Source organism: Seriola aureovittata, chromosome 6 (genome assembly GCF_021018895.1).
Source record: "Seriola aureovittata isolate HTS-2021-v1 ecotype China chromosome 6, ASM2101889v1, whole genome shotgun sequence".
Taxonomy (NCBI): Eukaryota; Metazoa; Chordata; class Actinopteri; order Carangiformes; family Carangidae; genus Seriola; species Seriola aureovittata.
Genome location: NC_079369.1, coordinates 24,668,212 through 24,696,140, shown reverse-complemented (window position 1 = coordinate 24,696,140; position 27,929 = coordinate 24,668,212). Strand labels below are relative to the sequence as shown.

The 27,929-nt window shown below is 42.0% G+C and overlaps 1 protein-coding gene across 7 annotated transcripts in view; it reads left to right on the top strand.

Moving 5' to 3' along the window:
- pde4dip (phosphodiesterase 4D interacting protein) overlaps window positions 1-25,752 on the top strand; it is a 101,956-nt gene extending 76,204 nt beyond the window's left edge. For 3 of the 7 annotated variants that reach the window (XM_056377578.1, XM_056377577.1, XM_056377572.1), the window contains 24 exons: window positions 870-961; window positions 1,649-1,815; window positions 2,470-2,779; window positions 2,889-3,057; window positions 3,191-3,307; window positions 3,988-4,465; window positions 5,901-6,136; window positions 6,258-6,306; window positions 14,524-14,795; window positions 14,907-15,056; window positions 15,254-15,454; window positions 17,123-17,407; window positions 17,663-17,794; window positions 17,975-18,094; window positions 18,235-18,424; window positions 18,813-18,937; window positions 19,206-19,328; window positions 19,922-20,026; window positions 20,134-20,327; window positions 20,423-20,554; window positions 21,122-21,260; window positions 21,727-21,773; window positions 21,982-22,108; window positions 23,385-25,752. In XM_056377578.1, coding sequence (XP_056233553.1) covers window positions 870-961; window positions 1,649-1,815; window positions 2,470-2,779; window positions 2,889-3,057; window positions 3,191-3,307; window positions 3,988-4,465; window positions 5,901-6,136; window positions 6,258-6,306; window positions 14,524-14,795; window positions 14,907-15,056; window positions 15,254-15,454; window positions 17,123-17,407; window positions 17,663-17,794; window positions 17,975-18,094; window positions 18,235-18,424; window positions 18,813-18,937; window positions 19,206-19,328; window positions 19,922-20,026; window positions 20,134-20,327; window positions 20,423-20,554; window positions 21,122-21,260; window positions 21,727-21,773; window positions 21,982-22,108; window positions 23,385-23,536 — 4,112 coding nt within the window. In that variant the 3' untranslated portion in view covers window positions 23,537-25,752. The remainder of the gene's footprint in view (window positions 1-869; window positions 962-1,648; window positions 1,816-2,469; window positions 2,780-2,888; window positions 3,058-3,190; window positions 3,308-3,987; window positions 4,466-5,900; window positions 6,137-6,257; window positions 6,307-14,523; window positions 14,796-14,906; window positions 15,057-15,253; window positions 15,455-17,122; window positions 17,408-17,662; window positions 17,795-17,974; window positions 18,095-18,234; window positions 18,425-18,812; window positions 18,938-19,205; window positions 19,329-19,921; window positions 20,027-20,133; window positions 20,328-20,422; window positions 20,555-21,121; window positions 21,261-21,726; window positions 21,774-21,981; window positions 22,109-23,384) is intronic. The other 4 variants (XM_056377573.1, XM_056377574.1, XM_056377575.1 and 1 more) reach the window with 4 other exon arrangements.
- Window positions 25,753-27,929: the final 2,177 nt, after the last annotated feature.

Sequence of the window (27,929 nt, the reverse complement as noted above, 5' to 3'; positions counted from 1 at the left end):
GGTCTGAATGGACAAAATTCTCCACACTGGTAGTAATATAATTCTGGTAAAGAAACATTAAATCCCCTTGTTTTATTCTAATTTATTTATTTATTGCCTAAAACAGTCACATATAAAATAAATATTCTGAAGAATATTTAAAAAACATATTTTTTTCTGTAACTGTAGAAAGAAAACATCTCCCAAAACTCACAGAGACAACCACATGAGGGTCACATGATTCAATAAAACAAAGTATGGATGTAGAAATTTATAAATGGGACACCTGTGATGCGAGTGAGAGGCAGCCGTTAATTCATTTCATCACATTTTCACTTTAAATCACGAAAAGTCAAGGCCAGGATTTACCTCACCATGGTTACCCATAATCCTGTTCTGGTTAAAGTCCTGGATGAGCCACCATTTTGTCCATAAAACCTTTTTATTGGCTTCATATCTTGGATTAAATCCCAGCCATGAATCGGTGTGTAAGAACGTGTAAATCGCTCGACACCGATCACAGAGTGTCAGTTCATTGTGTTGCAGGTTAAATTAGGTCACAGCGCAGTAATTAAACTGGGTGGTTAATAGATGCTAATAGATGCTGTTAATATGTCCATACAGTCAAACTCGTGTGGTCTAAAGATCAGCAGTGTAGCAGATGTTGTGTTAAAAATGACCAACATCATCATGAAAGTGAAGGATGTCAGTAAATCAGCTGGACCGTCTTGAGCAGCTGTTTCAGAGACAACCAGATGTTTTCTCAGTGACTCTCTGCTGACGGCTGCTGAACTGCACAAGGTCAAGAGTTGAACAGAAAACTGAACAGAAACGTAGAAGAATTTGTTCTAAGGTGAAAGTTCTTACTTTTTTCTTCCTTCTTCTTGTAGAACTGAGCACAGAGGAGGAAGACGAGGCCGACGATGAAGATCTCAACAGCGAGTACACAGAGAGTATCGATGAAGAGGAGACGACCACCCAGGTATAAACACAACTCACCTGAACATCTGGATAAGATCTGTTAGTTTCAGCCTGTTTGGACTGTGTTTGTGGTTTCCATAGGCGACATGTAAAATACTGAAGCAACATTATGTACAAGAATCTTTACCACTGTGCAGCTTTAAAAAAGAAAAAAAATCTTTGAATATAAATCTTGTCACCATTAGTTTAAGTTTGAAAAAATAAGACAATAAGACACTACAACAACTGTCTTTCTGCCAGCGTTCGTTTTTAAATGTTAACTTAAATGCTGTCCTTACCTCATAATACAGTAGTATCTGCTGTGTGGTACTTTTTCTGTTATGTAACAATTTGTTGTGCTTTTACTCTGAAATGTCTGTGTTGGGGAACAGCGTCTTTTAGAAATTGGTCTTTTATGTATGTAATAGTTCATACACATTATAGTGGGTTAGTTATTGTGAGTCATTATTTGCATGACAATAAAAGAACAATGAAAGACGAAACAACGAAAAGAGTAACCAGAATTAAAAATAAATAAATAAAATGAAAAATATCATAATATATACATATATAGTGACTGCTGTGTGCAGCTCAGGTCCATTTACACAAGCTCATATAAATCCATGAAAAACAAAAGCATTCAGTAACATAGCTGTGATTTTTCTCTGCTTGTATATCAAGTAAAAACTTTGACTGTGTGTCTGACCAGGGTTCTGCAGGTCCAGGAAAGGCTCTATCGCAGGACCTGCTGTTTGAAGGCCAGGGGCTGATGGAGGTCAAACAGCTGGTGGAGCAGAAGAGGGCAGTGGAGAGAGAGCTGGGAGAGCTGAAGGCTCAGCTGGAGAAGGCCGGCTTCTCCTCGCTCTCGCAGATGAGGTAAAAAAAAAAAACAAAGAAAAGATTTATTTATAGGACAAGGCTGCTGATGTTCTGTAGATTTTTCTGATTGTCAACAATCAAAAATTAATTTTCTCTCAGTCTCACATACACACACACACACTCACACACGCACACATACACACACACACGCACACACACACACACACACACACACACACACACGCACACACACACACACACACACTCTGTCCTGCTGCCAGAAATACTTACTAGAGCACCAAATGTGGTTTAGTCCACCACTGAAAATAGGCCCCCTTAGTATTTATTTATCTATTTATACTCTAGTTCTTTTACCTATTATTTATTCCTCATCTATAGAAGTTTTCTTTATTATTGTTACTATTTTTATCTTCATTATTACCTTCCTCTGCCCACAGTTTATATTATGTTATTGTAATTGTGTATTATTCCTTTTACCTGCAGTAGTTTCCCTGGGTCTGTTATGTTATACTGCACAAATGACAAATAAAGTAGTAGGGAAGTCAAAAATGATTGAGAGACACACTAATTCATTGTTGGTTACGGTCTTTTCGTGGGGTTTGTCAACAGTAAGAAAAATCCAGAAGAATGTCTTTTCAACAGTTTGATGAAAACTTCATTTATATCCTTCCACCTCTCTCCGTTTTAAAGGAAAGCTCTGTTCAGCCTACAAGCAGCGAATGAAGACTTAAAGCATCAGCTGACTGAGGGTCTGCAGCCTGACGGTAAACAGAGTGATGACCAGAAAGTGTTGGGGGGCGAAGAGGAGGAGGATGAGGAGGAAGAGGAGCTGGATGTGACCATAGAAGGGGAAGAGGAAGAGGAGGAGGAAAGCTCGGAGATGTGGGAAGCCTGGGACAGTGAGGCGTCTCTGTCACAGACAAACATCCAAACCAGTGATGAGCAGAAGACCAGAGCCACCAGACCCGAGTCCCTGCACCTGCTCAACACCCCCTCACAGGTACAGCAAACGAAGGTGGCATTTTTGCTATTAAAGAGCTGTTAGACCATGAAACTGATGCTCCTTCATTTTTCATCACAATCTTTATTAATGGTCCTGTATCATGCAGGGTGATGACATGGACAGCGAGCTGCAGCAAGGCGCAGAGTCTTCTGAGAGGAGTGAGAGGACGGTCCGTCTGCAGCAGAAGAGCAAAGAGCTGAAGGAGAGGCTGATGGTGTCCGAGGCCACGGTGCAGGCTCAGGCCGAGCAGCTCAAAGACTACAGGGAGCTGCTCAGTGAGTGGACTGAAAGTTTTATATGTGGTGTTATTTCCTTTGAAAAATAAGCAAAATGAATATGTCAGTGATTTTAAAATGCCATATTTAAGTGGCGTCAACCGCAAACACTTCTTCTTCTGTGTCTCTGCAGCCGAGACGACGGTACAGCAGGACAGTAAGCAGATCCAGGTGGACCTGCAGGATCTGGGCTACGAGACCTGCGGCCGCAGCGAGAACGAGGCTGAGAGGGAAGACACCAGCAGCCCAGGTATTTCATAACTCTGAGAGCTCTTCAAAAACTAACTGAAACTAAACATTTCAATTTTTTGGTTGGGGTTAAAGTTAATAAATCAAATAATATCAATTCATTTTCTGGAAACAGCAACTTGTAGAGTTGTAATGGTGTCTTAGGAACACCAGAGGGCAGCAAAGCCAAGACTCACAGAAGCTCATTAACACATGTAGCTGTTTACATCCATGTTTTCCTCTAGACATCAGCCAAAATGCTGTAGTGTTTTATTTTATTGTTATTATTATTGTTTTATTTTCCAATATTATAACTATATATATGTGTGTGTGTGTGTGTGTGTGTGTGTGTGTGTGTGTGTGTGTGTGTGTGTGTGTGTGTGTGTGTGTTATTACCCTGTTGTTGTATTTTGTAATAGCAGATCAAAAGCTCAAATATATATTTTCATTTGTAGTGTACAGCACATTTTTAAGTGAGCAGAACCTCGCTGATATAAATACTGTGAATAAAATATTAAAAACATTTCAGCACCACCAAAACTTCATGATTTAAAAAAGTCATACACCTCCATAAAACAGTTTAAACAAAAACTAAACCTTCACAAAGGAGGGATTATTGTAGGTCTGTTGTATTACACTTCATTAGTGTCTGTGATAGTAAAGAAATCATGACTCAGACTTTTTACTGTATGTCCCTGACAGAGTTCGATGATCTGGAGATGTGTACATCTCTCGACTGTGGGTCCCAGTGGTGGCCTGCCACCGCCACCGGCACCAGCTCCAACTTCACTAAAACCACCACCCAGAGCTCCGGTTATGGAGACGAGGCGTCGTCTCTCCAGCGTCTTGTCGAGGACCTTCGCTCGCAGCTGTCCCGCTCTCAGGGAGTTATCCGAGGGCTGCAGAGCCGCCTCCGCTCCCTCTCCACCTCCAGCGACTACGGACCCTCTACACCTCGCAAGGTCAACTGGTCCTTCCAGGCCTCGCCCTCACAGAGCGGGACGGAGGATGATGAGGGCTGGCAGTCATCTGACGGAGGTCCACTGGCTTCGCCTCGTCACCCTCACCCAGACAAGGGCCTGCAGGAGCTGGTGTCACGTGTGGATGCTCTGGAGAACCAGCTGAGGAAAGGAGGCAAGAAGTCTGTGGACCAAGACGGAAAGTCTGCCACATGGCCCGGGTGAGTGACTTTTAATCCTCATATTTATTTAGAAAGTTGTTAGATATATAAATGAGCATGTTTCTATAGTTTCATTTAAAGTCAAGAAAAAGTGAAAACCGAAGTCGGTCTTTCACAGAAAGGAGGGATTATGAGCAACTTGAAGGCTTTTAATGTGAAACATCAGCAGGAAGTGATTATGAGTAGCCCAATATTGATTAACAAGTGAATGAAAGGTGGAAAATAAAATGAATTTATCAAAACAATATGTAAATATTGCGTTTTCATCAACAGTCATTTAGAACAAGAGAGACATCTTATTGAAATATGATCAAATGTGCTTATAAAACAGAGGAATTAAGGAATAAAGGCCTGTCTCAAATGTTTCTCTTTTCGTTATAAGTGAATAACTTAATAACCACTTTTTTGAGATTTTACAGTATAAATGATACGACATAAATGAGCTAAAACATTTACAATTCCTAAATGAAGAAGAACTTCACAGCCCCTATCAGCCTCTCACTGACATGGTCCAGCCTGTACAGTGGATCTATTAATCACTGCAGGCATTAAACGTCCCGTCGCTCTCCGTCAGTGTCAGTCTGTGTTCATCAGGCGTATCCACAGATGTTTTTATGTAAACTCGGCTTCCCGACAGTCCGAGGGGATTAACTAACACGAGGTCAGGAACACGCTGTCCCATTTGCCATGTGCAACCAAACTGTAGCTACACTGCGGCTTTAGCACCGACATTGTGAAACTGAATCTGGACCTAAAACCAATCCAAAAAATGTGTCCTCTTCCAACAAGCGACTCCGCGTGGAGTCCTGAGCCCAGGGTTCAGAGATGAGGCAGCAACACCAGCTGGGCCTCACAGCTTATTGGTAATTCTACTGATTTTCAATTGTTGAGAAAATGGGACCAGTCATCCAGAAAAAATTACATTTTGGACATCTACTATCAAAAGGCGTTAGTCCTTTATTTTTCTGAGTATATTAAACCAGGTTGTATTGTCTTTTGGTTTTCTCATATCTGCATAATGCCTTGCAAATGTCCCAGTGTAAGTAAACAGGGTCTTTACAGGATCTGTAGGGTCTGTATAAGCAAAATGTTCCTGTGAATCGAACACAGCTTCTCGTCCTGAATTGTTGATGAAGGCAGGAAATTAAGAGAATAAATGTTCCACTTTCCTGGCTGAAGGAGGAGGTGAGACCGACTCAGTTTTGGGGTTATATGTGTTTTAAAACATCCAATAAAGCACCATTACAAAACTAGACCATCCACTAACTAAACTAGACATGAGAAAACTAAGAAAATGTGGTTGTTCATTGGAATAATTTACCATTTACCATTATATTAAAAAAAAACATGAATAAAGTTTTCATGTGTCATTTCACAGCTTGTCAGAGTCACTGTATATACAGTAACTGTCATTTCTCTTTTCCTCTCTTTGTAGTAAATTCGACACTCTGATCCAGGCTCAGGCCAGGGAGTTGTCTCACCTCCGTCAGCGGCTGAGAGAGGGTCGGGGCGTGTGCAACATCCTCACCCAGCACCTGGGAGACACCACCAAGGCCTTCGAGGAGCTGCTGAGAGCCAACGACATCGACTACTACATGGGCCAGAGCTTCAGGGACCAGCTGGCCCAGAGCAGCGCTCTGGCACAGAGAGTCAGCGCAAAGATCAGTGGACGTGAGTCAGCTGAAATTATTTATTTCATGACACGCTGTTACATGCAGCCAGTATATGGAGTCAATAGTCTGATTTATTTCAAGTGTAACTGAATATAAAACTAATGATATTATGACATCAGGAGATCATCCTGAAGATCCAGATGAGAAGACAGAGCTGCTCGCCATCCGGTCAGTGCTCATTCACTTATCTGTGTGTGTGTGTGTGTGTGTGTGTGTGTGTGTGTGTGTGTGTGTGTGTGTGTGTGTGTGTGTGTGTGTGTGTGTGTGTGTGTGTGGTCTGTGTTGAGTCTTGTATAACAGCAGGCTTGATGCTGGTCAATGGAAAGTATTGGTGTGTGTGACGCTGTTCCTCAGGGCGGAATAATTAGATGCTAACTCGATAATGAGTGAAGACCTCACTGGCTAATAAATGGCACAGCTAATTGGCTAATTAATGAGGGAGGAAAGTTCAGGGAGGCTGATCAGAAGCGGAAGGACACAGACAGGCCAGATGTCTCTCTGCATGTTCCTCTTTATAGATGTTTTGAGAGGATTGATAGAGAAGTAAATTTTAAACAAGTAAATTTGGTTAGCCAAGCTAGCAGTAGCTTGCCAAGAGCAAATCTAGCATGATTACTGCTAACTTACAACCACTGGCTATTTGAGTTGATGTTGTTTTCACAGACATTGTTATTTAATGATTTTTCATTGTTTAAAGATTAGATCAATTTCATCAAGAAATATTAAATAATTATTAAAAATGACAAAAGTGGCATTATCGTGATAGAGAAATTAGAGAGTAATTTATTCTGTAACTGTATTCACAGGATATTGAATCTGGTTTTCATGAATGTTCATGAGGTTGGTTTGCTTCCATATTTTATTAATTAGTTCCTCTTGTGATTGTTTTTACATTTGAAAAGTTAAAGCTAATTATTACATCTGTGTTGTGGTCTTCTCTACCAATCACCTTCATACAGTACAAACAGCCACGGCTCTAGAAAGGCTACAGAAAAGTATCCAAGTGATACCATTGGTTGCCTCTTTATGTTGTGTTTTCAAGTAGTTATTGTGAATGTTGCATTTTTGTCCTGCTCACCACAACATCTGTTTATAGTTTATCATCTTGGTGTCTGTGCTAGCGGTTTGCTTTATACATGTACCGTATAGATACTGTATGGCATTTACCGTTTCAATGCCCAACACCTAAACAATGGCCACAGAAAGGTCAGTCAATGTTGTATCTTTGTGCGCTCTGTCCCACATGCAGCCTTTTTTATTCTCTTTTTTTTTCAATTTTTTATTTATAATTTTTTATTCATCATTTTTCTTACACCCTGCGTCAAGTCTTGTTTCCCGCTGTTGGTCGCAGCTGGCTCGACGTCTGGCCCCTTCAGCGGTTTGTTAAGTTAAGGGAAGTTGCTCTGACTTATCACTGCATTGCGAAACCCCCAATAGTCCTTTGACATCACACTACTGCAGGGCAGAGCCACGATTTGGGCCACCCTCCCCACCACCACCACCACCCGTTCATCCAAGCCGAAGGGTGCTGTGACCAGCAGGGCACAGCTGATGTTGGAGCGTGGACCGCAACTGTGCAGTTGATTGGTCAGCTAATTAGGCAGAGACATGATGAGGGGACACATGAGAGGGGAAAAAAAGGACAGCACAAGTGAGATCAGGGCAAAGTTATACAAGAGGAACAAAGGGGTCTAAAGCTGCTGTATGTCTTTGTGTATCACAGAATGAACAACATCTTATTTTATTGTTACACTAGTGGTGGAGCTAAAGAGGCAACACTAGAGAAAATGTCTTGTTGTCAAAAGCTCCAATAATCAATATTTTATTGTATTAATGAATCAAATCCCTATGTGTTGCTGTGTGTGGCTGCTGAATATGTGAAGTCAATGGTTAGCTAATATGTGGTTAGCCAACTTTGTAAGTAAGGGACAACTTTATGACAATATAATAATCAGTTTTCACGTCAGCCTCCAAGTGGCCAAAAAAAAAATCAATTTACAGTTTTAAAATGTAAGAAATATAGTTATGGGCAGATTATATTTCATAGTTATTTATCGTTAAAGGATAATCTGATCAAAATGACAAAAAGTCATATTTTCTCACTTAACCCTCAGAGTTTCAGTTTTATCCACTGAGGTTCTACCTCCTGAAAAACATTTAAGGTGACTGGAGTTTGATGCTGTATGTAATGCTCAAAACGGTGCAATTTTTTTGTCCCACTTTCTCTGAATAATCACACAAAGTGTTTGGTACACAGAATGTGTAAAACACAGCCTCTTCAGCCTCATTGATTAGAGAGTTTCATGAAGCTTAGAGGTAAACGTGACACAGGCTATGGCTTAAAGCACAGCTTGAGGCACTCGCCTCCTCTGGATGAGTGATGAACGTCCTGGATGTTTAGTCACATGTGACACAACACTTAATTCTGTTTCATAACACAGCTCTTTGATTTTCATACCTGACAGAGATGGAGAGACTGAAATGACTGCCTTAAAGGTGGAAAGAAGCAATAAATCTGTTGACAGGTGATTAACAGTCACTGTATACAAGCATATATCTTTTTTTAGTAAATGAGCTAAAACACTGGTTGTGGTCCTTTAACACCGACCACTGTTGTCGGGTCGAAAAAGGTGAGTGCTGGGTCAAACCCCAATAAACAAACAATGCAATGAGATAGAGAAACACAGAGGCAGACAGAGAGAGAGAGAGGGAGAGAGAGAGGCCTGCAGTAATCTAACATCATGTTGTTGTACCACAGATGGCCGACCAGATGTGAAGGAGAATTACCGAGTGTGGTTTCTGCGACAGCCATCTGATTTAGCCTGTCCCTCTGATTCTGGAGGGGGGAGGGAGGGTTGTAGCTTGTGCATTAACCTATACATTAACTTAATACACACTGAGACTGTGTGGCATATTGTATGTGTAAATACATAGATGTACAGACAGCCAAGTGGCGGTAATGCCTGACAAGGTGTCCTGATAGAAAAGACAAGTTGGCGGCAAATATGAGCTGATCAGGGTTTAATTATTGTAGGCAGTAATAAAGAGAACCTGTACACAACTTATAGAATCAGATATTCAGACCTCTATGTCTACAGAGTCAGCTGCTTGCCGTTGCCATCTTGGCAGTGTCTGCCCCCAACTCCCGTCTAATCCAAAAAAGGACGGTGGAGCATGTGCAGAGCTGAGACTTTGGTACGTCTCTGTTTAATAACTATGGCAAGCATACGCTCCTGTTAGCATCGTTAGCACAGCTAGGTGTCTTGCTCGTAGGCGAACCCAAGGCTAATTCATTTGCTGGCTAGTTAGCTGGTTAAGAAGCTAAGCTTACAAGCCAGGTGTGGTGAACACAGACACCGGTACCTGCTAATTAGTGCTAACATATATATGATACCAGAATTTCACTCACTTTAAAAAACAGGAGCACAGACTTCCTCATGTTCTGTTAGTCAATTAACCAACTCGTGATATTACACCACTAACGTTGCTGAGGTGACACCGAGCAGACAGCTAGGTACCAAGCCAACTGTGACAGCATCTTCCTGTCACTCACCCCATCAATTATGCAGAACTTTAATCCTTAATAAAATTTAAACAGGTAAATCATGTAAAAATGCACCTGCTGTACATTTTTCATGTCTCTAGCTATAGACACCAAAACAGTTTTTTTGTACCAGGCTGTAAACATGTTTATTTCTGCTGTAAAGCTGGACAGCACTGAATTAAACTAATTATCATTCATCAATTCAACCTTTATTTACACCAGGACAGAAGACACTGAGGAACAAGATCCATCTTTTACAAGTGTGATAAATTTGTACCATATAAACATCAACAACAACAACAAAAAAACTATTAGCTCACTGCACTGTGCTCTGCAGTCAATTATTCAATTACTGTCAGACATTGTGTAATGAGATGTGTTTAGCAAACTTAAAATATACTATCACTATCGATCAATGCTTTATTGATCCTCAGTGGGAAATTCGGTTAAGTCACAGTTGTTCCCTCAAGAATGGAAATGTAACAGCAAAGAATAGAAAATGGGAAATAAGATTATAAAGGTAATAAGATAATGATGATATATAAATTTAAAAAGGGGGGAAATAAAAAATGGGTAACTAAATGTCACTATGGTAAAATGGAATACGAATATCAGTGATGAGTGTATGTCCACATGTCTGTGTGCATTGTGAGTGTGACTGCACTGATGGCGTAACGCTGCTGAGGCTTTTGCTGGCTGCGTTGGGCTCGGCCATGTTGACATGGCCTCTAATCAGGTTAAGTTATTAAGACCTCGAATGGGGAGGGAAATAGGTCAGGAGCAGCTAACCACAGAGAGAGAGAGAGAGAGAGAGAGAGAACGTGAGGGGAGGCAGCAGAGTGATGAAGCCTGAGACTGAGAGAGCGCTCAGTTTGCTTCTCTGTATCAGGAGCAGCACATGGTGCTAAGCATCCAGCAGCGCTCTGATCGCTGTTATGTAAGGTTTACTCACCATCAACCTGGATTTTTTTCCTTGTTTGTGGACAGAGGACAGTGCGGTTTTCACTTGACTTTGTCTGCTGTTCCGTCTTCTTACTCAACCAGTTTTTTTTGGATTTTCCTAAAGCTGAAGCTGGATGTGAAGTTTTCCTCTTGTGAGCATCATCTTGAAGCTTCTTCTCCTCAGGAAATCTTGGAAGGAAGAAGCACACTCTCTGTTTTGTGAACTCCCTCTTGCACCAAAGAGGAAGCTTGCGTGTGTGTGCGGGTGGACAGATGTGTTGTGAAAACACACTGACAAGCAGGAGAAAGAGGAAGTGCTGCTTTGTGGATGTTCATTCATTCATAAGCTTCTGTTTCTCTCTTTCTCTGATGGCCGGTGGAGCGTGAACACATGAGCCCTCGGGATCCGGACATCCGTTTTAATACGTACATCTCTCTATCGCCCTCCTCCCTCTTCATCCTGCTCTTTCGTTACTGCGACTCTCCCTCAGGACCGCTGCTGCTGGTGGGATGAGAGGTTGTGTCCAAAACGGTAGTAAGAGGCTTTCCTTTCAGGTGTCCATTCAAGACTTCATTGCAAAAAAGACTAATTTGGGGATGGGCAGGGAACATTTAGCAGAGCTAGACAAAAAAAAAAGAGAGAGATCCAGAGTGCAGCTTCAGCTTTCCTCAGGCTTTTGAGTCATTTTTTTGTTCACCACAGAGCTGCAACCATCACTAATTTTTTAATTCAGCTCACGCTTAATCTCATCACATGCTGGTGGGGTAAAATCTCAAAACTGCTTTTTATTTGAGCTTTTATTGATCTAAGCTGGCAGCCTCCACCATTTGACTGATCTAAAATATTTGGAGCAAGTGCACAAATCCTTTAAATCTGCTGAGAGATTGTAAAAAAAAAAAAATCATTACTTGGCTCCAGCTACATGTTTGTCTTTGGAATTTTAACAACCTTCAAATCTGATTTGGGATCCATTTGGATGACCACCTGTAGTCCCAGCCTGTACACTCCCAGGATCTGTGTGTAGGTGTGTGTGTGTGTGTGTGTGTGTGTGTGTGTGTGTGTGTGTGTGTGTGTGTGAAGGGAGCCTCCAAAATCCATCTCCGTGGGAAGCCTAAACCTAATCGGGATTTACTCTGCTTTTCACCTGATCGTCCTCACACTCAGTCATCTGTTTATCCCTCACTCAAGCTCTTGCCTGTCCACTGTACCTGCTGTCTAATACACTCAGGGGTCAGGACATCGGCCAATAAGCTAATGAGCCACGCTCAGATTCCTCTGGAGACACCGTCGCAAAGAAAAAGTGCGACTGTGTAAGTTTTAAACGACCCAGGAGTCTGAACAAGAGGAAAAGGAGGAGGAGGAGGGCAGACTGGAAGGGACGGGAGGCATGGCCGGTCAGTAGCCGGACAGAGCGCCACTGGCCAGGGGAGAGGGGAGTGGGCCTGAAGGTGGGTGATGGCTCCTCTGTGGAAGGCCATGCTGTCGAAGAGCAGCCCACTGTACAGAGACTCTCTATTCTCCTTCTCTCTGTGGGAGTGGAAGGCTCAGGAGAGAGAGCTGCTGCTGCTGAAGAAGCACACAGACAGGGAGAGGAGGGCGCTGCTCACACAGCTCGACAAGTAAGACAGACCTCCACCCCCAAACCCTCACAAAGTACCTCTTTACAGTGAATCTAAAAAGGCTCAGGTCTGTGCGTTAACTGTGGATCCGGAGTCCTAGCCTAGCTTAACATAAAAACAGTTAGCCTGAGTCTGTCAAGAGTTAGTGAGTAAGTGAAATGTTTTACATGTTCTGAGTTACATGTTAGGACTATTTTTTGTCAAACAACAGTGTATCCATCCGCTCAGTACCTCTGTGCAGTGTGTCTGGTTTAGCGTAGGGCTGCCAGATATGGTTGGTAAGCACAAATTTTGGCTTTGGTGTCTGTGCAGACGTGATGATACCAAACCTGGCAACCTCACTGACAATGAGCCTTCAAAAAGCTGCACTGCAGTCACTGCACTGCTCGTTCCAGCATGACACACTACAAATACATTTTCCTGTGTTTGTTAAGTTAAATAAACAAGGTTTAGCATAACTACATTTTTTATTTTTTTATTTTTTTTGATTTTTCTTTGGATAGAGCCAGGTATGCCAAGCTAGGCTAACCATGTCCTGACATGAGCTTTTTAGGCTATGCAACACATCACCTGCTCTTACTATGTAGGTGCACAGCTAAGCACACTTTTATTAAAAGACAGAAGTTGTTTTTGAAGTTTTTTTACGGGGAGCAATTAAACACGATTGGACAAAATAGAACAAACTCAACGACAGCGATCGCAGATCAGAAAAAGATGGGATGCACACAGTGCGTGAATACAGCATTTATGCTAAGCTAAAGGAGCCAAGCCATCTAGCTCCAGTATTGTACTTAACACACAGGCATGATACTGATGTCGTCGTCTTTTCTTCAAGTTTTGTTCTGCTTGCACTTTACTGGACTTTAAGTTGCACGATACAGGGGGAAGATTATGTTGTCTTGAATGTGATGTACACATCAACAGATGGAAAATTACTGGAGATTGATGTTAATGTTGAAATGATTATGTCAATGTGCGTCTGTGAATATGTGTTTTTATTGCGTGTGTGTGTGTGTGTGTGTGTGTGTGTGTGTGTGTGTGTGTGTGTGTGTGTGTATATCAGCCCGTCATTGATTTAGATGGACGACCTTCAACTCAGCATCTGTGTACCGACATGTCACTGTTAATTAAATCAGCTGTAGGGGACGCGCTGCATACGCAACCCGGGTCATTATGTGTGTGTGTCGTTTTGTCCTGCTGTCCCTCCTCCACCTCCCTCTCTATACGTCTGTCCTTCAGACATATCATGTCAGTGTAAGTGTGGTTACACCCTCCTTTTGTTTTTCACCTGTATGATGTAATGCACTGTAGTCACCAAAAACTGAGAAATCATGTTAACTTCATAGAAAAAAGGTTTTTTTTCAAGGATGAATAAACTAGTGAACTTCCATCTTTCCTGCAGCAGCAAAAGTAAATGAAAAAGTTTAAGATGAAAGCAAAGCTCCATAATTCCTTGTTTTTTTTTTTAAATCTCCAATTATTTTTTTGTTCTAATTTCACAAATACTGAGATGTTGAATTATGGAAATTAAAATAACAGCTAGAAAAATGTTCTGAAACTTTTGACCGGTAGTTTAAGTCACTAAGAGGCTTCCCCAACATGATGCAGTCAGCAAAGCCGATACAGACAAGTCCAGATCAGCAGGCAGGTGACTCTCACACCTGGTACATCGTTATTCATTAATGCTCTTTATCCTTGAAGTCACAAGGCAGCTCAGACTCTCCTTTCTGATGCAAGAGATTTTCTGTGAGATCAAATGAACTGACCAAGTTTCCTGACAGCTCTTTATGTTTTTATAGTTCATTTACTTCATTATTTTGTTGTTAAATAGAGAAACCCATTATTTTATCCTTTTTTTTGTCTTAATGTAAAGTTATTGATGCATAATCTTTTCTTAACCTTTATTTATTCTGGTGTCATTTTAAATATCACAGAGAGCCGAGCTCTGCATTCACATTCACTCCTGGAAGCTGCCCAGTTCAACCAGTCTCAGTCTGATCCACTGAGCAGCTGCACTGGGGCATTTGGGGGTTAAGGGCCTTATTTAAGGGCACCACAGTGGTGGTAACAAGCGAGGGGCAATAGCTGCACTTTCACCTTCCCCGCACAGATATATCCTGTCGATCCTGGGATACAAAACAAAAACCTATAATGAAATGGATTTTGTAAATGAACTAAATTAAAATGGGTTTTTGATCTGGAATAAAGTAAACAGACTAGAACAAGTGTTAATATGTGTGTGTGTGTGTGTGTGTGTGTGTGTGTGTGTGTGTGTACAGGCTCAGCAAGGAGCTGCAGCAGAAGGACAAAGTCATCGAGTCTCTCCGCTCAAAGCTAAACCAGCATCACCATCATCATCATCATTCTCATCGTTCTGACACGCCCTGCAGCAGCCACGCCCTCTCCGACACCACCGATCAATCAGATCGCATCTCCTATGTGTCTGATGAGCATGGATCCACGAATGAGGACCTGGAGCTCTGCTCTGATGTGGACGCCGCCAGCGAGCTCGGCCAGGAGGACACACAGACTTCCACCAGAGTCGGCACAGGTGAGAGCGTGACACCCAGCTTCAGGTGTACCTGTACACGGCTGCATAAAGCAGTATAGTCTATTCCATCCATCGTGTCCCGTGGTGACAGCAGACTCTTTTCATTCCCAGATTGCCACTCTCACAGTAGCACCATGTCACGCCGTCCGTCTGTCCCTCCATCCATCACCTCATCCCACAGTACCCAGTCCTGTCTCAGCTGTCCCAGCATGCAATGCACCAGCTCGCCACACAAACCTGCAGACATGCAGAGTCAGACAGGTAGGAAGGGGATTGAGACTGAGACCCAAGAATTTTCCTTGATGCTGATTAGTTTTCTGCTTCGTTATTTCATCTCCACCTGATCCCTCTGACCTGCTGCGTCGTGCAGAACTTCCTGTTTCTGCCCATCATTTCATTTCATCTTTTTGTTTTACACTTCCTCTCCTCTTTCCTTCTTCTTCTTCTTCTTCCCTCAGCTCCAGGCTCAGTCTTCACCTCTGCCCCCCTCCACCCTCCCCTCTCCTCCTCCTCCACCCAAAATGCATCCTCGCCCTTCCACCATCCCCATCCTACTGCCCCGCGAACCCGTTACCAAGGCAGCGGGGGAGTGGGCTTCTCCCTGGCTGAGGTGCACCAGGAGCTGCAGATGTTACAGAGGCAGCTGGGAGACAGTGAGAGTGCGTCGCTCTGACTCTATGTGCATGAGTTCGTGTGTGTTGGAGAAACTAACAGTTTGAAGTTCAGTAACACTGTGCAGCAAACCAGATGGAGACTTTTCACATACTACAAAATCAAACCATCATCAGTGAAGGAAACTTTTATTCTGCAATCAGGCACTGAATATAATGAACAGCTGAGTCAGTGGAAAGTGTCTTCCCCAGCTTCTCCACAGCAAACACTCAAACTTCATCACATTCACAGAAATAAAGCAGGAATCTGACAAGACAGAGAATCCTGTGCAGCTTACTGTGAGCTACAGTTTGTAGATTTTTCATTGCATGTAGGTCCCATATAGTATAAAGGTAGATGTCCATGTGTTGTTTGATTATGAAGCAGGTATAGGTTCTATATTAATACAGTGAAAGTATCAAAGCCTGAGTCCACAGAGAAATGCACACAGCCTGTATTCAGAAACTGAGCCTTAAAACCAGCCGTCAGGACTTCTGTAACTTTATGATGTCACAACTATACAGTAACTGCTCTCAGCCATGTCCCATTCCCCAAGCCCCGCCCACTTGGACCCACCATCCAACCTTGCAGGATTTGGTTTCCCTGTGTGTTTACCTGAAATCTGCTATATTTTTATTAGATCACTTAGAAAAACAGTCAGCCTCAGCCTCAGTCAGCCTGATTGGCTCACCGACCTGCTGTTACTTGAGCTCCAGAGAGAAGCCTGAGAGAGGAGATGTAAAACTACACTGAGATGGTTTTTGGTTCTTAAAACCACAAATATATCGTCTTGTGGATCAACACTTCAAATAAAACACAGGAGAAGAGGAAAATATGGAGCTTTAAGTACCAGGGTGGAATACCCTAAGCTTACGTATCCGTTCATGATGGGTCATCCAGTCAGATTCCTTATTGAGAGGTGTCCTAGAAGCTTCAACAGCTTTCAGACATGTTTAATTATATTATATGACTGTAGCCAAAAACAACATGCTCGTATATCTGAAGCACTGTGGAGATTAGTCTGAGATGGTGCTGGTGTTTCTTCACAGTTTTTCAGTGAAAAGACGCGACATTGATCCACAGTGTAAAGGAAGGATTTACAAACTTCCATCTAATAAGGAATAATGCAACAACTGAAACATTTTCTTAAAAATATGTACCTCACCATCAGTATGAGGATCACGTGTTGATGCTGCTGCCTGTACATACACAAAGTGTGAAATGGAGTGAGAGCTGACCAGCTTTGATAATGCACTTCTCCCCATCGGCCCTCCCTTCTCTCTTTTCTCTCTTCCTTTCTCTCCCTCCTCCTCTCTTTGCCTTTATCTTTGTCACGCTGTAGTTTCTCTCTCATTAAATGACTCCACTCGATGCCTAATGAACCCAGAGCTTCCAGCTGGATAAAGATTTGCTGTGATCTTAAAACACTGATGAGGGATGGAGCTTTGAGAAACGCAGATAACCAGACAGATTTTGTTTGACTGATTGACAAACTCGTTCCCTGTGTCAAAGGAAATCCCTTCATCCTTCTTTCAGTCTGTCACTCTCCCCTTCCTTCGTTTCTCACTAACACTTTTTTTTATAACAGAGGGAACAGTCCACAGTATTTATCCGTCTCAGTTCAGTTTATTCATCAGTGTTTCTTTTTAATCACTGTACGTTCTCATCCTCCGCAGGGTTCTCCACTCCCCAGTCCAAACCTCTTCAGGGATTCCCGTTCGCCCACCAGCAGTCGGACTCTTCTGCCTTCCTGCCTCTCTCCTTCCACGGATACCAGCCTTCTCCTTTCGGCAGCGCCGCGAGCAACAGCAGTCTGGATGCTAGCTTAGCCATGAAAGCCGGGGCCAGCCTGCTGGAGAGCAGTGCATTGTGGGATGCGGCCTACGTTACCCGACCCGTGAGACTTGGAGCTGAGCTGTCGTCAGGATCATCAGGGTACCAGTCAGGTGCCAGCCACACAGGTAGAGACAAAGTTAAAGCATCAGTACGGGTGATCGTTGTCGACTTTTTAGAGAATCTAAACTCCATGCTTCACATGAAAAGCCACCAGTAGGAAAGGTTTGAACCACAGGAAGACCATAATGCATATCTGAGCTGCAGTAAACAGTAGTTCTTGTGCTATTTCAAATGTGTTTAGGTATTTCTGGTGAGATTCTACAGTGTTGAACAGACGGTAATCTCTAACAGCAGATTTTCAACTGTGTTTCTGTCTGTAGGTTCAGACCTGATGAAGGAGCATCTGAGAGAGGTACGGAGTCTGAGGCAGAGACTGGAGGACTCCATCCAGACCAACGACCGCCTCCGGCAGCAGCTGGAGGACAGACTGGCCCGCACCGCCACTGAGAAAGGTAACAACACTCTGCAGTCATAGAACGTGGAATATATGGATCCTGACATGGTTTTCAGATTTTACCTATATTAATTAACAGTTAAAAAAACAAGTAAAAAAATGTCCTCAATAATTTTCCTTGAAGGGAGCTGTCATTTTTATCCCTCCTTCTTCTCCTCCCTGTCCGCCTCCTCTCCAGGTGCTCCTACCAACATCTACATCCAGGGTCTGGACTCAGTCGGTCAGCTTTCCAGTGAGATCAGACTCCTGAAGGAGGAGAACATCAGTCTGCAAAACCAGCTGAAGCAGGCCACCAGAGGTACAACCACTAACTGTTCACTACCTGGAGAAAACACAGCAATAAACTTAAATAAATACTGTAATTATATGGATTCAGAGCTTTTGGCTCAGTTTTTGGTCAGGTCAGGGTCAAATTACCTGCTTACCTGTTCCCTGCAGAGGGAAGCAAGGAGGTGGATCAGCTGAAGGAGGCGGCGCTCCTGGAGCGGGCCAGGTTGAAGGAGGCGGAGCTTGAGGTGGAGAGGTGGGCGGAGCGGAGCAGGAAGTTGCAAGCTGAGGCTGAAGCTCACAACCAGGAGATCACGCAGCTGAAACAGGACCGACAGAGGAACCAGGAAACCATCAACAGGTGTGTGTGCTGCCATCTTTCTGAGGACCACTTTAAGACCTTTGAGGACATTTTTGGAACCTGAGGACAGTTTCAGAAAGTCTGGTCGTCTTCAAAAGGCTGTATGGGGGTTAAGACTTGATTGTGGGGTCTGTCGGTACATGGGGACATCACTTTTGGATGTGGTTACTGCTGACCACATCCAACCATCAGTGAGGCCGACTGTGGTCAGAGGTCGAACAGACTCTTCAGGGTGGGGTTAAATCATTCTTTAAGGTTAGGGTTGTGGGTGCAGGTTAATTAGGGTCCTCACAAGTATAGAAGTGCAAGTGAGCTGATTGTTTTGGTCGTGTGATGCTTCTTAGAAATAGATACATGTGTACAGCAATGGTGTACTGTGTGTTGACAGACTCCAGCATGAGGTGAGCGTCCTCCAGCAGCAGCTGTGTGAGAGCCGCAGTCTGGTCCACTCTCTTCAGTGTGAGCTGCAGGTGTACCACAGGGTGGGCGTAGTCACCACCAAGACACACTCAGGTAAGAAGCGCTTCCAGAGACACCTTCAGCCTCTAAAACTGTTTTTTTATGGTTGTATTCAGGGACATGACACTAAACCATGAGAGCACTTGAATGCCTCCTCCGCCAGTGTAATATACAGTGTAATATAAAAAAATCTGAATTCATGGTATGTAGTTTCCTGGGAATGCCCTGTAATTACTTCTATAAAATGGTGGGAGATGTTCACTCGCCAGACACACTGATTACTTTTTGTGTAACTCATTTTTGATTGTGTGTTTGTCAACAGGTCAGGCCAGTGACAGTGTCCAGCCAGAACACAGCACTGCCACCTTTGACCCCAGAGAGCTGCACATTCAGCTGGAGCAGCAGCTGAGCGGACAGCCGCGAACCAGGAGGCAGCTCTTCAACGGTGAGTCTGACACTCAAAGTGGATCTGAAAATAAGATGGAACAAAGCCTCCTGTGTTTTATTTGAAGTGTTGATCCATAAGAAGATATATTTGTGGTTTTAAGAACCAAAAACCATCTCAATGTAGTTTTACATCTCCTCTCCCAGGCTTCTCTCTGGAGCTCTAGTAACAACAGGTCGGTGAGCCAATCAGAAGAGAGGAGGATCCTCTCTTCTGATTGGCTGACTGTTTTCTGAGGGGTCTAAGCAGATTTCAGGTAAAACACTCGGAGAAACCAAATCCTGCAAGGTTGGATGGTGGGTCCAGGTGGGCGGGGCTTGAGGACGGTGCCTGCTTTGTTGTGACATCACAAAGTTCCAGAAGTCCTGACGGCTGGTTTTAAGGCTCAGTGTCTGAATAGAGGCTGTGTGCATTTCTCTGTGAACTGAGGCTTTCACAGTATTAATATAGAACTTAGACCTGCTTTATAGTCAAACAACACATGGACATCTACCTTTATACTATATGAGACCTTGAAGAATAAATACTGAAAGATTTTTGGAACTGAAAAGGATGTTTTATGAAGAAGTACTGATGGAAATCTTTCTCCATAGACAACGTTCCCTCTCCACCCGTGAGAGACACTGGACTCGTCAGTCCTTCCTCTCCTCTACGCTCTGTGCAGAAACATGCAGAGGAGACTGGAGCTGCTGATCATGGTGAGAAATTTGCATGTGACAGTCTTTTTTAATGTTTGTTAACTAATCCCTCTGGTTTACCTCCCACCTGTTCTTATTCCTAATTCTCTTCTTATCCTTCTTCCCAGCTGCCTCGGCACTACAGGGCCAAGTTCCAGACGGCTCCTTCGCCAGCCGTCACGGCCGCCACGCCGTTGGCCACATTGATGACTTCAAGGCTCTGCAGCAGCAGATCCTGGAGGGTAGCGCTCTGCTCTCCAAGATGGAGGTAGCCCTCCGTTCCCTGATTGTCTCGGCCCTGCAGGAGTTCAGTCTTCACCAGGTGAGAAGTCCAGGAATCCAAGAAAACAGCACAGGTCGGGTGACTCCGAAGGCTCATATTGTCATTTTGTGAACATTTTGTGTTTTGTGTCGCAGCCCTCAGACTCGGCTTCGGCAAGGAAGCTGCTGTCTGACACTAAAACCCTGCGACAGATCCTGGAGGAGGCGGACTCTCTGCTGCGGATGTTCTGGAGGGCGGCTCTGCCAAACTCTGAGGAAACCAAACAGGTCAGGACGAGCACCACAAGTCTAAATGTCCGACTTCTTGATGTTACTGAGAGCAGTTTACACTGTTATATACTGTATACTATCACTAGATAATATTTCATGGCTGCAAGATGCAGCTGAATGATGAGACAAGACTTAAGTCTTAAGGAATTGTTCCCAACCTTTTCCAACTGAAAATCTGCTTTTCAGTGATAACAACTGAAACTGAACTGAGAGCAGGGGAAGCTCTTTTTTTTTTGCCATGGATGTGATCTTTTAGCGCACACAAACAACATGTGTATAAAAGTTCCTATCACTGGCTCATGACAGTAATAGCCCTTAATACCAGAAAAAAGACAAAACTTTTTTATGTTTTTAAAGATCATTTCATTTTAAAACATTTAAAAACAGTATTTATATATATATTGGAAAGAAAAAAAAGGGTTTCTTCCAAAGTGTAGTTGTGAGATAATTCCACTTCTTTATACTGTAGGGATTCATATTAGACTAACTGACATTTTAATGTAGTTTTTGCAGCTGCTCTGATGCAGTACTTGACTATATGTGTGTGTATGTGTGTGTTTGCAGGACCATTCTCTGAGGGAGGAGGTGGTGTCTCTCCGTCTGAGGCTCTCAGAACAAGAACAGGCTCTAAAGGACGCCATGGAGAGAGTGAAGAGCTCCAACCGCACCAAAGATAGCATGGAGCACTTTATAGTCAGCCAACGTGAGTCACCCATGTCCCTAAGTATTTCCAGAAACTTGTATAAAACCATCTATCGTTATTTGCATTGCTTTCTTTCTTTTTTAATCTATGACTCACTGGAGATACTTTGATCCAAGAGTCAGGCAATCGGAGTTATGAGGAAGATTTATTATCCTGAGATGTGATGATGATCATCTTTCATCATCGTCATCTGCAGCAGCTCTGTTTCACTCTCTTGCGTGATCTTCCTCTGTCTACTTGTTTCAGTTCTCTCCTCGTCCTTCCTCCCACTCGTTTTATGTTTTACAACCCAGAGCAGAGATCCTCGAGTGTCTCTGTAGTTAGTATGAGACAGTCCTGTGTTCTCCTGCACATCTGAAAGGTTCTGTTTAACTGAAGGATGTATAACTGATGACTCACAGCTGCTGTGTGTGTGTGTGTGTGTGTGTGTGTGTGTGTGTGTGTGTGTGTGTGTGTGTGTTAACAGTGTCGAGGACACGGGATGTCTTGAGGAAGGCCAAGACGAACTTACAGGTGAGCTTAGCGTAATGAAGCTTTTATTTCAGCAGGTGACAATAACTAAGGTGTTGGATGAGATGATGATGGTGATGATGATGATGCTACACACTCATTTCTCTTAACAAGCAGAGCCAAACAAACTAAAGTGGATCATTAAAAGTGAACCTCCCTGTTTCCGTCTTGTCTCTGTAACTCCCTCTCTCCTCCTGCTGAATCTCCTCAGGAGAACGAGCTCAGGATTTCCTCCCTTCGCGAAGCCTCTTTCTCCATTCCTTCTCCCTCCCCCTCCTCTTCCTTTTTTCCCTCCTCCTCCTACTCCTCCTCTTCCTCACACCCCTGGCCTGTTAAAGGTACAGTCCCCTGGCTTTGCAGTGCTCTGAAACCATGATGAAACCGTTTGTTTTTTGATTTGATCCTGATATTAAAAAAGATTTCTGCATGTAGCCAATCAAACAAGATTTATTCTCTATTCATAAATCAGTGACTTTATTTTCATAAACCCATTTTAGCTTTTAGCTAATGTCGCCATATCTACAAACTGGGACACATGCATTGTGTTGCATCTTGTGCCATCAAAAGAACATCAGCCAGAGAAAAGGTGCACAGCTAATGTCAGCTTTCAGGATAGATAATTAATCAACTGTAACATAACGAGCAGCTTAAAAAGAAATATCTACATCTGCCAGGTTAGCTGCTAAAAGCTGTGGTCTTTACTTACTTAATGCTTCTGTTTCTGTTGGCTCAGCTGTCGAACACACTCCGAGGCTTTGAGGCTAAAGTAGCATCTCTAATACATCAGCAGATACCCTTTTCTTGCTTTCAATAATGAAAAATATTTAAAAACTAAGTGTTAAAGTCACCTTTTTTGGCTCTATGGAGGAATGATTTCATTCACAAAGTCTCTGTTGTGTTGTACTAACACTTGCATCCGGTCATGGTGTGCACAGCCTGGCTGCAGAGCTAGATGTGTAGTGCATGCAAGAGGAGGAGCATGAGACTGTGGTTAAAACTGCTCAAGGTCCATTTACACTGGAGATCATTTTTTTAGCATGGTGTGGATTGATAGACATTGCAGTGTGAAGTTTCATATTTTACTCACAGGGAATGTGAGCAGCTCACTTGACTCCTTCATCACTTTCTTCATCATCTTACTCACCGAGTCTGAAAATGTCTTCTCAGATTACATTCCCTTTGAATCAGTCAATGTTAGTTCCCTCCGTTGAGTAACGTGTACACTGAGCCAAGAGTCACATCATTTAATTTGATTAAATTGTGCATCAAATAATTTAATTAGCCCCTCCCTCTTCTTCAACTTTTTCCATCCTTCTCTGCAGGTTCTCTTCTCCTTTTTAATCTGTAGAGAAAAAACACTGCACAACCTTAAAGTTGAGATTGTATAAACTGAATTTTTTGTGACAAAACTATCTGTAAAACGTGTTTTGTTAGGGATTATTTAAGAAAACAAACTGCTGAAAGAGAGAGTGTAGGTGACAAGGAATTATTTCAGTTTTTAAGGGTAGAAACGACTAATTTGAAGGAACATTTTATCCATTATTTTCTACCACGACATGTACGAAGTTCTGCAGAAATAACCTAAAGCTAAACTCTGAATATCTTCTCTTCCAGGTGAAAACAGAGGAGGCTTCTATGAGCTCGCCTTCTCTCCTAGTTGGAGTGTCATGATGCCCCAAACCTCCTCCTCCTCCGCCTCCCCCTCCTCCTCTGCTGTCCAGGCACCTGCTCACCACCAGCGCCCCCTGCAGGCAGCCTTCCTGTAGTGCACCAGCTCAGAGTTCCTCATGATCATCACCATCATCACCATCATCATCATCATCATCATCATCATTATCATCATGTCCTATTCAAACAGAACATGCAGGAAATGCTGGCTCTCTTATTGGCTGGGGAAACATTTCAGTTGAGTGACGAGTGTCTGAGTCGTTGATGGGCGTTTGTGTCGTTAGATTTCTGCTGGTTGATGATGGTTTATCAATGTGAATGATTAGAATTGGTTTATTATTGGTGTAATGTGTGTAGGTGTTTTGTTGAGGCCGTCAACTGAAGTTTTTTTCTCATTTATATGAGACCAGTTTGAGTTCGGCTGAAGTTGACTTCTGATTTTTCCCATTTTCACACAAAAAAGAAAATTCTACAATTATGAAGACCAGGTTTAAAACACTGTTCGGGCTCTTATGGGCAATTTAATCCAGGTTTTTTTATGTAGACCTGGTCTCGTGAGGTCTAGGCAATAAAATATTTTTAAACAACTTGGTTTAAAACCCTCTTTTTATATGACATTTACTTCCTATTTGACATTGACAGTTTAAAAACAACATAAAAAGAGAATTTCTCCCTTATGTTTCCAATACACTTGCAAACCAGTGGCTACCAATCAGAATCCAGCTTCAGCCTTGTTCTTCAGCAGGGATCCAAAAAACAAAAACCCACCTGATGCCAGCAGGAAAAAAAAAGGAGGCTTTAAAAAAGCCAAAACCAAACAGCAAAGTGCTTCCTCTCAGCTTCTGTTGAAGCTTGTATTTGTAGGTAGTGTGTAGAATAGTTGCATGTGGTGTGAGCAGCTTGTGGAAACAAAGCCATACTCTCTGACGGTACAGTTACAGTAGATATGTTTTTGTTTTGTCCTAATTGTACTAATAATGTCATAAAAATGGCCGACTACTGATATGAGGAAAAACAGCATAGAACTACCAATAGACAGTTTGGTCATATAGCTGGTAGATGATGTTCTGTCGCGTTTACTGTCACATAAAACACCAATTTAGGATTTTTAATGGTCCTCAGACTCCAGAGTATTACTGTTAAATATGGAGTCGCTTCTCTCAAGATTTTTTTTCTTTTTTTTTTTTTTTTAAAAAAGGGTCCAACCCAGTTTTTCCTGCTGAAACACTAACCTCCAGTGTTGGAAAGCCTTCTGATGAAGCTGCTGTGACGAGCAGCATCTTAGTAAACCAGTGTGAATAAAAAACAAGCACATGTTACAGACTGGAGTCGCCAAGCTGCTGCCTTCAGTGACCTGTCAGACAATCTGTAAACACATGGAAAGAAATTCATTTTTTGGGGCATGGTCCAAGAGATTACATTTCATTTTTTGTAACTACAAAAATGGACCACACTTTTTATTTTATTTTATCCTTTAGGTGTTATTGTTCTTTCTTTTTTCTAAATTTGTGAATCTTTTTATTGTTGAATTTCCCTCAAGATGACAATCAAAAAAAATAAAAAATCATCAAGAGTAAAAAACACTCGCTCACTGTGCAAATGAACTTTGGGTTTTTCACACTGGCTTCTAAAAGTTTTATTCATTTTCTTAGTTAAACTTCATTTCCCTGTATATTAAATGACCTGTTTCTTTTTGTGCATGAACTGTGGCTTCACTGCCCTCGAATACTTTTACTGAAATATGCAATTTTTGGGGTTCCTGTGCAATACTGGCCTTTGTGGTTGCTTTTTTTTTTATGTATGAGGCCTGGGTATTAAAGTGCCATGTCATCTGTTTTAGCTCTGAAGCTGAACTGATTTAAACAAATGGACTTTTGGATGAACATGTTCAGTCTCTTGACAATCAGGTTGAAGCAGTTTAGTGGCCCTCACATTTTTTTGGCTTAATATGAATCAGAGTTTTATATAAAACAAGAAAAAAGGCAAAAAGCACTGTAATGATTTATTTATCAGCAATAAGATCAACTAAAGTGAACAACGTGTGTTATCAAATCAGGTGTAAAATTCTAAAGTTTAAATATTCTTTTGTGTAAATCCCCACAGGTCAAAGGTCAGACTTTGTGTCTTTCTTAGTGTCTTTGTGGCTTTAGGAACCACAACTCATGTATGTAAATATTAAAGGGAGTGTGTACATCAATGCAAGTTTTCTGTTGCTGTGAGAGAAGAGATGTATTTTTATGCATGTTCTCTTTATTAAAAATGATTTCGGTTTAAAAGAAAAAAAGAACCTTTTCAATAAAAGGGGATTAAAGAACTTTGCTTTGTTTTGTTGTCTTTTTTTTTTTTCTGATCAACTGTATTAAACTTAAAATACAGTAGCATCAGCACCACTGTTTACATTACAGCCTGCAGAGAATGCTGAATTATTTTATTAGGTGGGACTATTCTTCTTCACTTCAAAAACGTTTTATTACTCCAATGTTTTTTGAATCGTATCTCCTTGATGCTTCAACATAGAAACTCCATTCAAACATTAAAATGTTCAACTCAATAAGGACTATGATTATCAGATGTATTCAGTTTTTTTATATATTTCATATTTTCCAAAATATTCAACGTTCTGACATTTTTTTCCATTAAGATGAATGGTAGGAATTTCCAGTTTTCCACAACTTTTCATGCATTTTCCACCCTTTCTACACTTTCATATTTTCAGATAGAAACTCCATTCAAAAGTCAAAATGTTCAGAACCTTTTCAGATTTTTACATTAGTGTGTATGTGGCGGAAAGTTCGCAGCTAGAGTGGATGACATCACAGACATTATTGCTGGCTGACATTATGTTTACTTGCTGTGACACTCATAACCACAAATATACACACACAAACACACATGGTGTCACACACACACACACAAAAGTCATTAAAAGTCAGGAGTTAAGCTTGTTTGCATTGTTCTCTTTGCACTTAAAATGCACAGATAAAATAATTAAAGCATGAATCAAACATCAAGTTTATGGTACCAACCAAAATGTGTATGTGGTACTGATCATCAATTAGGTGTAAACTATTAAAAACTCATGTGTCAGGGTGACAGGAAAAGGGAAGGCGACCTTCTATAGTGGGATATAGGCTATAGGACGGTGGTTATGTAACAGAGAGCGCTGGAGTCCAAAGGACGCCTTGAATCAACCATTTTTATCATGTTTTTATCATGTTTTTTCATGTTTTGAGTGGTTGCCAAGCTATACCTGTCTGTGACGAATGCTAAAGTTCATTCACTATTTAAAATCTTAGTTAGTTGAGTCATTGCTAGCGAGCAGTCCTGGTGGGTTAAATGAGAAATCTGCAACACCAGAAACCACAGGAAATACTCAAATAATGAGACAATAAGATTCCAGGCTTTGATTAAAATTTTAAAGTGATGTTTGACTGCCTGTTTTGAATTAATTGTTCCTTGAGCTTTTCCATAAAAAAAAAAAAAAAAAAAAAAAAATTAAAACATAGAAATGCCTGAGGATTCATTTTCACTTGACTCAGAAGTGAAGACTCACAGTGTATTTTTAATACGGCAGCTGTGAAAATGTATTTTGTTTATGAAATCTGAAGACCAGTAAAAGTAAATTCATATTCCTGTCTTCTCCCAATTTGATTCCATTATAAACTATGAAATCCACTTTATCTTTCTCTGGTGTCTGTAATACAACTCTAAACCCCGTAGCTATGAGATCTGGGCAGACAGGACATTTTGACAGAATAATTCATGTACACTGTCAGCGCTGAATTTACTACAAATGCATAGGTGGAACAATGCTCTGCCACTTTTTTCTCCAAGTGAGGGAGTCGAATATTCTCATTTCGAATAATCCAATCGAAGTTCAAATACTTTGTAATTGTTTGCCCTGCTCTTCATTGAGATGGTTCGAAAACAGCATGACACATCTGGCAAGATCAGCATCCAGATGCTTCACATTGGTGATTTCCATGTCTGCTAGGATGTCCTTCTTCTCTCAGGGCATGACATATGAAACAACTCTTCCACATTTACTACTTGACAGAGGTCTTCTGTCAACAGTCATACCTGTGAGTTATTTGAAGAGAGCCAAATCCGATATGGCCACTCTCTTAGCAGATCAGGGCTTTCTGTTCCACTCATTATGTTGCGTCTCTCACTGTAGAAAGTTGCAACCATTTTCTCTACAGTGCCCTTGGTGTCCTTGCTTCTCAGATGGCCAGGCAGCTTCCTCTTCTTGCTGTATGAACTATTTATAAAGTCAATCTAGCGTTTGATCATGTGGTCAGTTATAGGTGACTAATGTATTTAAACTTGCCACTGTAGGAACAGTGGAAACTTAGGCGTCACAGGTGCCCCCCAGCACTTAAACAAATAGCACTAAAATTCAATGTTTCACAGCCCTTCATCAGATTGAGTCACTGTATTTATTCAGTTCTCAATTTTGCATGATTTATTGATTTGCCTGTGCACTTGTCT